We start from the raw sequence: 11,513 nt of genomic DNA on the forward strand, positions 1-11,513 counted from the left end.
TTAGCAACGGGACAGGGTTTGTTCCAACCTGTGTAATACTTTTGTAGATCTCTAGTCACCTTTACTCACCCATCCGTAGCACCCAGATTATCCAAGAAACCAAAGTTACGTACGTTAGACCCTCAGGGATATATAGGCTATGCAAGGTGACATTTTCATTGTATCAAATCAGCGAGTTGTTACTATTCTAATAAGTATACAGCTGGTTTAAGTAAGGTTGAACGAACCCTGAACAATACTCGAAGGCCGCTTAATGCAAGGCCATAATTTCATGGAGTGGGGAGTTATTGCGATGTACGAGCACGAATGGATAGACATTAAAGAGGAAGAGTATTAAAGCCACAGTAAATAGCCCGACTAGAACATCTTGAGCCTGTCTAGATGGAAGTTTTCGTTCCTCAAGGGTGGAATGGAATGTGAACCCTCCATCCATATCAGAGAAAACCCATGACTTAATTAGTCTGATAAACTTATATTAGGTACTGTACAGTTGCAAGTCCAGTTTTTAGATGGTACATGTGAATGTTGAAACCTGAAACCAGTAAAAAGTTTAAAGTCACTTTAAATACTAATCTTCCAATTTTCTCCGCCACCATGAAAAACCCTAAACCGCATTTTAATTTTAGAGAGCCTCTAAATCACATAGTCGAAGATCGTATGTGTTCGTATGCGGTTTAGGATTCAGACCAATTGAGCTAAGTAAAGTTGTTCCCCCCCCCCCCCACCGTTTGAAATGTCATTTCACAGTAGGAACTTCTGTAACTGAAGATTAAGCCATCTGCAAATCCATAGTAAAAGATTTTCTCCAAAGGTTTTTTAAAGAGCCTTATACCAGCAAAGATCTTAATAGATTTAAAGATTTTAGACGAAACCCATGTCACTAGTTTCTCAAAACTTACACTATAAAAGTTGAACAGTAAATTTAACTTTGACCATTGATGCAAAGAGTTACTGAAAATAGTTTTTCAGTTAGTTCATTGTCGTTACACTTTGTTCCGTGACTAAATGTATTTAGTTTAGTAGAAATTCTTCCTTAACATTTTAGCTATAAGGTTTGACAAATTTTATCTTTCACTCCATTTTATTTGTATTTGACAGTATATTTTCCATTAGACATTATAGAGTTATAAAATTTGTAATCACTTTATGCGTATGTGTGCGTGACGACTGGTCGTGGTGCTGGTGTGACAAGTACAGTGTCCGTTACCGTGTAGAACTTCGTGCTGGTGGTCCGGTCCGTATTTATGATCGTCCGAACCAACGTCGACGTTACAGTCACGCTGCAGGAGGACGTAGATTATTAGGAGTTATTAGCAATAAATGTTAAATCTCACCGCCTTTCTGACTATGAAGCACTTATGAATTTGATGTGTGTGGCCTACAGTTTCCCAGAAAAATAAAGTTAAAGCTACCGAATAGCACAGCCAGAGAAGAACTGCCAGAAGAGTATTCGTAAAAAAATACCGAACCTATTACTTACGCCTGTGTGGCCGTGGTGGTAAATGTGGTCTGTCTGATTACGTAGGAATGATGGGTGATTGTGACGTGGTCCACAGCCACTGCTGTCACCATACTGAAGTCTGTCTTTACATGTGTGATGGTCATGGTAGTGGGCCGTATGACGACCGTTGTCTGAATGGCCACGCGATCGTTCAGGGGGGTTGCCACTGCCTGCGGTCAGGGAGAATGGTTAAGGCATCAAGTAATAGATGAAGATAGTGTTTAGCATTATCATTCAGTAGTGTCAAAGTAACTAACACTAAGAAAACTTGGCTGGCTCACACAGCCACTGCACAAGCAGCCGGCTTCACTCTTGTGGCACTATCACTGTACCCACCCCAGTGGTCCTGGCTGTGACGGTTCGCACCAGCAGTGAAGTCAGCGTCACTTGAACACTCTGGAAGGCCACATCAGTCAAAGTCACGAAGCGGTCCACGGTCTGTGTCTGAGTGACAGTGGGAACCAAGGCTCCTTGGACAACTCTTGTTACAGTCTCTCCCGCTGGTACGCCGACCACTGGCCCACCTACACCCACCACTGGACCGGTCCCAGTCACCACGCTGCCACCGGTGCTGCTCACAAACTGACCACCACTACCAGGTTGCGTCACGAACTGGCCCCTCCCGGTTCCAACACCAGTTCCAGTAGACACAAACTGGGCGTTGACAAAGCTGGAACCACTGCCACTTCCAGTCTGTCCACGGCTTCCAAATCCAGTAAGGATCTGACCAGTGGCAGAACCAGAGGCTGTGCGAGAACCACCGGTCGTGGCAGACCCAAACTGACCTGTTACTTGACTGCCGCTCCCAGAACCTTGTGCAAAAGTTACTGAACCAGAACCAGATCCAGTGCCAGTTTGTAAGGTAGAGCCTTGTCCACTGCTTAATGTTTGGCCAAAGATGCCTGAAGTTCCTGCACCCTGGCTGGCACCAGATTGAGTGGAGCCACCACCAGCTGCGCTGCTTTGTTTGGCATAGCTGCTCTTTTGTACCTGTTAAAAACAAACTAGTGTAATTTATTTGTTTAATAGACAATTTTGTTCAGTTATGAAACCATTTTATCGTAGGTATACCTTACGTAGTCTACCTGGACTTAAAGTTTACTGATAAGCTCCAAGTGGTCAATACTAGGTTTTGATTTTGAAACAAAACGGGCTAAGGGGGAAAGATAGAAAGTTAATCAGGTTTTTAACCTTAGTGCAGAGTTTAAGGTTTAAACATGGTTATATACGCCTTTCTTTGCGAAATAAACATCAAAAGACAATGAACTTTCACTAACCACACTACTTACGTCAGCAAGAGTCTGACGAGCCAGAATGGAGAAACACACCAGAAACAAAATCAGCGTTCTCGATACAGCAGCCATCTAGTAAAATATGGATTAGATTAACACTATTTAAAACAATATATATATTTATATATAGAAATATAACATAAGATCTATAGAACTCATCATGAAATAAGAAAATAAAAAATCCTAAACCTTATCGTAAAAACTGGAAACGTTGTGTAACTACAGCTATCCAGGTGGTGACTGAGAATACGAGGCCCGCCCTCTCCCTCTACACCTCTCCTCTTCCCCCTTCCCCACCTCTCTCCCCCCCCATCTTTCTCCCCCTCTCCCTCTCCTCCTCATCCCATCCTCAGCCCACCACCTCCTGCACCCAGACTTAAAGAACACCCAAAGTTTGCTAGAGGCCGTATGAACAGCGCCATCTATATATTGTAGGCAAAACTAATATAAAGAGGGACTGTAATATATTAGGTGTACTAGCCCCCTTATATTATCCTCTTCCCTATTTTATTTCAACTATTGCCAGACGTCGTTATTCAGCAGAGAATAAGTGTGGAAGCCTGAGAGTGTTAATACTGGAACAAATATCAGTGGTACTGTTATTAATCCTGCATAATATCACTCTTATGGTTGCGTTTTCTCACCATTCTTATTCCATTTGAAGCCAGACATTTTTATGCAGCTGAGTGTGAGTATAGAATCTTGAGTGTTAATAGTGACAGCATAAACCTCTTGTATTTTATACCAGCTAACACCAGATCCTTTCGTCTAATTAACAGTGAGACAAAGGAGTGTCAAAGGGAAGATACAGAATGTGTGATGGCTGTATTATGTACTGAGATTCATATAGTATCAGTAAACTAAGGTGACATTTATGAAGTTTAAAAAAAAAACCCACTACGAGTCTTCCCATAACCTGAATTACATCGGCATGTGGGGAGAAAAAAAGTGAGGTGGTGTAGGGATGTGTCCACCACGAAAGGGCTGTTCTTCGTTAAGTTTAATCATCTGGCAGCAGCAAAAATCAAGTATAAAAGGACGTCATCGAAACTGAGTGGTAAATGAATGATTGTTTTTTACAAGAATTTCTGTTTGCTGAATCAAGTGGGTCTGGTGGTAGCAAGAGTTATAAACATCGTAGTGAAGGAGTGATACATACATATCACACACTGGATGCACTAACCTACAATCAGTTCCTTCTTGTAACTCACAGTCTAATTTGCATGGGGGATGAATAACCCATGGTAAAATCTTCTATTCTCCTTCCCTTTCTTTCCAGCTAAACACAGTCCTATTTTAAGGCAGTTTCTTGCAACACGTATTTGCATCAGCAGGAAGAAGAAGAGTGAGAGGGAAAAGTTCAATACACTCCTCCTATGAAACCAAGACACAGTTACATGAGGAAGATGACTGTAATTAGTGAATCTGAGCTGAAATTCTCAAACATATATTGCCCTTGCTACTAAATCAAATGTATATTTCTGCAATAATTTTCCTCTCGTAGCCAATGATTTCTTTTAGTAGGAGGAAGAAGAGACTGGGGATAACACATCGCTCTTCTTTTTTTATTTCCCCATCTTGGGAAAAATCACAGTTACGATCTGGAACTGATGGTAAGTATGTTTGTCAATCCATGTTTTGATCCCAAAATACGCTGTTCGCACTCTTCCTCACAAGTTATTCTACTGAGGCTGCAAGTAAACTGTTGTCTAAACTCATATGACTATTTTCTACACAGTTTATTTACTTACAGGATGCAAACCTGAACCAAACATTTCCTAATTTAACCTAACTTCACTTGGTCTAACCTAACGTACCCTAACCCAGCAGATTCTTGCCTGATTTAGCACAATGAGGTCCAACCTAACCAAGCCTACCCTAATCTGGCCAAAAAAAAAAAAATAATAATAACAATGTAACCTAACCTCTGCCATCATCATCATCATCACCACCGCCATCATCATATTCTCTCAAAGCACAACAAAAACAATAATAATAATAGTAATAATAATAATAATAATAATAATGATAATATAGGAAAATAGCAAAGCAAGCAAAAAATGAAGTCTGTACTCCCCGTCCTCATCGACTCACCCATCGTGAGCTTCGAAATACGCTCGATGGTTCGCATATTTTTCAGGGCTATTTTTATGGCCCCTGTCTGACAAAGAATGAGGCAGGATGATTCTATATCTCTCTGTATCCCTTACAGAACTCGAAGTGACCGAAGAACTTATGTATTTGAACATAAATCATTGGTAACTCCATCAACAGTAGGATTGGAAAGATTTACTGACTCGCTTTATGTGCGATTCCGTTTCATTGTCAGTAAAAGGAATGTATAAATCATTTCAGTTATTCAGAGGTCTTTAATGTCGTTCTGTTATATAAATGTTTATGTGGGAGCTATTTCGTGTATAATTTCATGGAAGTGCGTGGTAGAAATCGAGCTAAACACAAGAAACCCGAGACGAAGCCCATGCTCAGTTCAACACATCGAACACGTGTCTCACCCAACCGAAGGTACAAGTCGCTGAAAATTTGTGTGGAAGGCAGTTGCAGTCTAGCTTTACCAGAGGAGGTGTGAACAACTTTAACTCCAAGGTAGTGATAGAAGTTCTGTGTTATTTGATTTGTTAATAATGGTCAATATTTAATACAGGTGTTTAATTTTTAGATATTTAGTCTTGAGTTTATGGTTTTCTTTCCAGATGATGTTCAAGATTTTCCTGCTTGCGGTCATGTGTTCTGTGGTGAGCATTTAGTTTTCTTGCTGCTGTTTAATTCCCACAGATAAGACAGGTCTTAAGATGTGATCATAAAACTGAAGTACATTAATTGGACATAGAATTGAGAGTGATTTGACTTTTTGTTATATTTGAATGAAATGAATGGTTGGGATGTGGAAAATTACTAAAGATGACGGTAAAAACTTTATTTTTCTTTGCTTAATTTACAGGTGTTATGCCAGCAGTTCCCTAAATACCGTCCACACCCTCAAATTGCTGAGATCACGGTCACTGAAACGAGCACGATTAGTGATACCGTGAGTAATTATCTTCAAGAATAAGCTTTATGTGAAAATTTATTCAAATAAAATTGCCTAAATTAAATCTTAAAAGTGAAATTGAGTTGTTGGTGTAGTTAGACTTTGAAAATAGTGTAATGCTTCGCATATGTAGTTGTATAGCCTATTGTACGGACGTGTTTTCAAAAGGTTATTTTCTCCTAATATAAAGGCATTCGCCTAAATTTCATGGAATGATGATTCTTCCAGGTGACAGTGACCCACACTCTACGTGTGACTCGGACCAGTGATGTGTGGGTGACTGACTACACGACGTACACAGCCACGGCCACCCAGTACATCACAGACTGGGACTACCAAGCTGTGAGCCCACGCACATATACATCGGTCATGAGGGTCACTTCAACACCGGTAATGTCTAATTTTGTAACTTAACACTGAACTTTGAGATTTTTCAATTTTAACATAATCCTGATGGATAACATAATCCTGATGGAAAGTCTGAAGTCATAGCTTCAGATTGTTATGGCGGTCTTACCTAACTATTGGATTTTGTTTTGCAGATAACCTTCGTGACTGCAACTGTAGGTACCAGGTCTGCACTGACAGAAACCTCTGTATTTACCAGCTTCTTCACGACTATTTCAACTGTTGACTTGGTCCAGAGCATCACCCATATCGCTGTTGCTCATCAGGTAATTAATTTGAAAAACAAAAACTAAAACTTTTCGGCTTCCTGTTGTGTATGATCAGGTTGATCATACATCATCGATAGGCGTTGATGTTTGGGTATCAGAGTTTGCATTTCCCTGGCTTTAGGCAGCCTTTCAGTATATGGAATCTAAATATCATGTAGAAATTTAAACAAAATTAACGTCCCACTTTAGAATGATCAATTTTGGAAACAATCGGTAGACAGAATGATCAGTTTTGGAAACAAAGTTTTGGAATATTAAGAATATAAGTAGCAAATTTTGTAACTGTTGGACAGTAACGTGGAATATGACAGCAATTGTACAGCCGAATAAATGTCCGAGTTATACACTTGCTCACCACTTAGAAAAGGTAAATGTGAGAAAACTGGCAGCGAAGCAGTAGCCAACATTAATGTATCTGGTAACTGTGAGAAGGATGGGAAAGGAAGCGGGAGAGGTAGGAACTATCGGCTCCTCCAGCCTACCTCCTCCCATAACTTCTCCCCTCCCACACAGTGGTACCAGACATTTGAGTGCCTGACTACTGCTTCACTAGTGGTTCTCACGCATGAAGGTCCGAACTGGCAGGCAGGTGTATAATGCGGAACTTTCCTCGGGTGTACATGTTAAAAAACTACAACGTGGCTTCTATTCATTGATTTTGAGTTAATTAGGATCACTTAAATGGCCTCCTTTAAGAATGAAGTTAGTACATTGTGCGAAAGGGATGAATACACTCTAAATTAAATTTGATTAGTCTTAAATTTGCTTAGTCTTTAATCCATAAATCCTTATGGTGTTCTACTGCAAAGGTTTATTAGACTATTAAAATGACAATTGTGAAAGACTTCTATTGACTTTGAATATTTGTAGTTAATATGCACCTGCAAAATTAATATATCTTCCCCCCCCCCCCCGCAGGTGCACACTGTCCCGGTCTTCAGCACACAGATGCTCCACCAGCAGATCATTACTACTGTCACCCAGCTGCTTACTACAACAGTAACATCTGCTACTTTGTATGGACAGTAGAAACACCTGGACAATAGAAATGTATCTTTAAAAGTAAACTAATCTGAGCAATTTGGGGGTTTTCAGACCTTGTTCAGTATTTTTTTTTTAATATATTTTTTTCGGGGGGGGGGGGAATTTTGCAGTGATCTTCAGACGGTAGATGTGCCACGCGTTTCTAACTTGCACTGCCATGGCTTAAGTCAGTGGAGTAACTACCAAGGGAATGAGTGTGTGAAATGAGGAAATGTACGAGATTATCCCCGTACTAAACCATACCGACAAAAACAAGCATAATGTAGATAAGCTATGAAGTATAGTTTGTCCAGGGGAGTAGAGTAACCAAAATTTCCATGTATAACTTTAAAGGTGTCTTTAATCAAAATCTTGGGGGGAACAAAAAAAAAAATACACGTCGGCGTATCTCGGTTCTGCCATTTTGGTTTTCCATGGAAACCATCGAAAATGAGGTGGAAAAAATGTCTCTACAATACCAGTACAAAAGATTATCCGAAGCAAAAAGTAAATAAAGAATAAAATAAGATTTAGAAACAGAATAGGGATTTTTAAATCTGCTGTAAATTTACCTAAGTTACTGGGGTTGTCCCTATCGTACTGTTTAACTTTTTTTTATCCTGTAAATATAAGGCAGATGCTATTGAGTGCTAACACATGTAATAGTAGCTTAAATCTGAGGCTGAAGCAGTTCCTTCATCCTCTCATAAAAAAAATAAATAAATAAAAATAAACCCATCTGGGATAGGTCGCTGCATCATCTAGGTTGAGTTAATTCACCAAAGTATTGGGGAAGGTTATCTTACCATCCCACAGTGGGCGGCTGCATAAAGTCGCGCCATATCTCTCGACATGCTAGCAGCTTTACCGTGCCACTTTTGGGCCAGCAACTTTGCATACATACCTGTATCTTTCATTCAGCAGATCAAGTTTGCTAGCATTGACTGGAATAAATTAAATTGGCTTTACCATTGGAAGGCTATGCAGATGAAGAAAAGCATTCCTATATATCCGAGAAAATGCACATTTCTGGATAACTTGGTCCCAACATTATAGTGTTTGGCGGCAGAGATTTACGAATAGCTTGGTTGTTATTCGTGTATATGGCTGTTATCATGGTATGTATTTCAAAGTTTGTGAAAATCCTGTCGACACACAAAAATGAGTATAGTTTTTTAGACTGTGCAGTATGTGATGAATGCACTACTGAGTGTCCATGGTAATATTTAAAATCAATATCTGCCAATCCAATTTTCCATAGACGAACTTCTTTTTGCCAGGTTACAATTGTAGTTTTATTCTGGCTAGAGTTTTATTCGCTCTGCATAAAACTGTGGCTGCCAAGCACTTCATATAGCCATGCCCAATAACAAATAGAGACTTTACTGAATGCATGTAAAGAAATGTTGTGCAGAGGGACAAATGAAATACCCTTTTTTTCGTTTGCTATTACAAGCATCCAGTTTTCAAGTTTGTGTATTGAGGTTGGGATGCTGTTCGCTTTGTTCCTACTATATTCATTATATCAACAAGCAGAAGTCCTTTCTTGTAGTGATATCCATGAAGTAATATATGTATCTTGTAAACATATGCGAATGCAGTGGTTGTCTCGGGCATAATGTTACACTATACAAGTCTTCCCATACAGTATCTCCTATTTGAGTATGGATATCACTTCCATCACTGACGAGCAGACTGAGGTTAAGCATATAGTGGTTTACTAGTTATTATACGGCAGTTGTTTGCTTGAATAAACGTAGTCGAAAACTGAGGGGGTGTTAGACCTGTGAGTCCTGGAATAGAACTAATTAAACAGGGGAAAACGGAAGTGTTCAGGAGTGCAGGTGAAGGAGGCCCGTATAAGAAGCCATCATCTTATTAATACACTGCATGTTGAGCATTATTCGTGGGGAAACAACCAACCATGAGCCTTTTCCTAACAGGACCTCAAATTTGGTTGTCACACCCATTCTCCCTTCCATCACTCTGAATCACAAATTTGCAGGGCACTGGTAATGCTTAAATTAGTTATGCATTATAAGATTGACCTATATGATCTTATTCATGGATGACACCCTTTTTATGCAACACCCCGTTTAGAGCATAGGGGTCTCGTGTTAGGTTGTCGTGGCCCTGTTAATTTACAGGCAGGTGACATGTTTCAACACCCAGACTGTTAAAGAGAGAGGATGATGAGTGACCCCATCTATCTCAGAATTTTAGCGTTTACTGAATCAAATAGCATCGAATTATAAGGCACTTTTATATCTCAGATTATTCTATACTGTATCGATGTGCTACAGTTATCAGCTGTAAATACTGTCCGTTATTGATGAAAATAACTGTGATGTAAGTATAAGGAGCGTTAGCAGGCAGCTCAAACAAATATACTGTGTGCATGAACATAACACCATTAAATGCAAGCAGATTTAATTGCTTTGAATCGTTTTTATGCGTTATATTATCTTTTCTGTGGTATCCAACCGAGTATTGGTTCAGTACAATAATCAACACAATAAAGATTGTAAAAAAAATGCCAGTTCTTACTGAAAGTAATGGCGACCATATTTAAAACACTTTCGATATATGACAACTTAAGAAATGCATTTTCCACCCTCACCCTAGACCGGCACGGCATGATGAGCAATCAGTTTAGTGGATTTCAATAAATAAACATTTTCCAAGAAGATTAGATCATGCATGACTGTATTTATGATTCCAAGGATGCTTCGAAGTGGGCTTTCATTGACAGTAGTGGAATCCCTACCTGCTGATACTGCGACCCTATCTCTTGTTTCCCAGGGATGTCCTTTTACGCGGGAAGGGGGAGGGGGGGGTCTAAGAACACTTTCTCCATTTATACCAGTACAAATACTCAGCCTTCCATAACGCACTCTTAGATACGGTCGCTTGGCGTTAACTGGGATATAATACGAGACAAGAGACTGCCATTCGAGGATTAGCTACAGCTCTCCATTGCCTGGGTAACATACCGAAAGTAATATAGCCACGAAGATATATTAAAGTTTAAATGGGATACGAAGCCTGGCCTGGTGGTATGGGGACTGCTGGTGGGGGGAGAGGGGAAGAGAGAATATAGGGGGGAGTGGTAACGAAGTGGGGGAGGAAAAACGGGAGGGGGGAGTGTGAAGGAAATGGGGAGGGAAAGTATGAAGGTAAAGGGGGGAGGAAGAAGAGGTGAATGTTATGGCATTAGGTGTTGTGGTAGATCAGGAAGAGGAGAAAGGGAAGCGGCAGAGGTAGAGGGGATAGCGGGGCGCGGGGTAACAAAGGGCAGAGAAGGGTGGAGGATTAAGGGAGGGGGAAAGATAGATGAGGAGGTAAGTGGAAAGAGGAGGTGAGTGGTGGAGGTATGAGGAGGAGAAGGTGCGGAGGTACGTGGGCAGAAAAGATGGAGTGGCAGGTGTAGAGATAGAGGAAGATAATGTACAGAGGCAGGTGGGAATAGGTGGTGGGGTGGCGGGGGAAAAGGGGTTGGGGGAAGTAACGAGATGAGAGTGGAGGAGGTAGGGGGGTAGGAGGGTGGAGAGGGGGGTAAGAGGGAGGAAAGGTGTGTGTGTATGTGTGTGTGGGTGTCAGCTGGTAGTCTGCCCTGGATCTTCACTTTAACTTCTTCATGCACTTGCTTCAGTTAAAGTATTGGCTTGAATTTTACCTTTTTTCCCGCTTTATGGAATATTTGCTTTAAAAGTTTCGAAGTTTATTATACTGCCAGGCTGATATCACGGTAAACGGCTTTCCTAAATTTCAGATGGTTCGTTTACTAATTGTCGCTGTTTTGGGGATGTCCATTACGGTGATGGTATGTAGCGTTTATTCGTGTTAGTTTTTTTGCTCTGTGGTAAATATTCATTCCTCAATTTGGGCAGACTATGCCCAGACACTTAGTATCTAGTTCGTTAGCATTCGTGAACAAAATTTATTGATAATTACGTGGAAGTAATTTCGGA

The 11,513-nt window shown here is 40.4% G+C and overlaps 1 protein-coding gene across 1 annotated transcript; it reads left to right on the plus strand.

Moving 5' to 3' along the window:
- Positions 1-5,534: 5,534 nt before the first annotated feature.
- Positions 5,535-7,548, plus strand: LOC145404691 (uncharacterized). The gene is made up of 5 exons (XM_080276245.1): positions 5,535-5,546; positions 5,753-5,839; positions 6,071-6,232; positions 6,385-6,516; positions 7,438-7,548. The coding sequence occupies exons 1-5, from the start codon at positions 5,535-5,537 to the stop codon at positions 7,546-7,548; spliced, it is 504 nt and encodes a 167-aa protein (XP_080132371.1).
- The last annotated feature ends 3,965 nt before the right edge of the window (positions 7,549-11,513 follow it).

The sequence above is a fragment of the Coenobita brevimanus genome, chromosome 7 (genome assembly GCF_032717465.1).
Source record: "Coenobita brevimanus isolate Jiangsu-jjx chromosome 7, ASM3271746v2, whole genome shotgun sequence".
Lineage (NCBI taxonomy): Eukaryota > Metazoa > Arthropoda > Malacostraca > Decapoda > Coenobitidae > Coenobita > Coenobita brevimanus.

Bases quoted from the DNA above. Each gene is read 5' to 3' on its own strand.
- LOC145404691 (XM_080276245.1), top strand. The intron at 5,840-6,070 runs GTGAGTAATTAT...TGATTCTTCCAG, and splicing joins CGAGCACGATTAGTGATACC to GTGACAGTGACCCACACTCT. The intron at 6,233-6,384 runs GTAATGTCTAAT...TTTGTTTTGCAG, and splicing joins TGAGGGTCACTTCAACACCG to ATAACCTTCGTGACTGCAAC.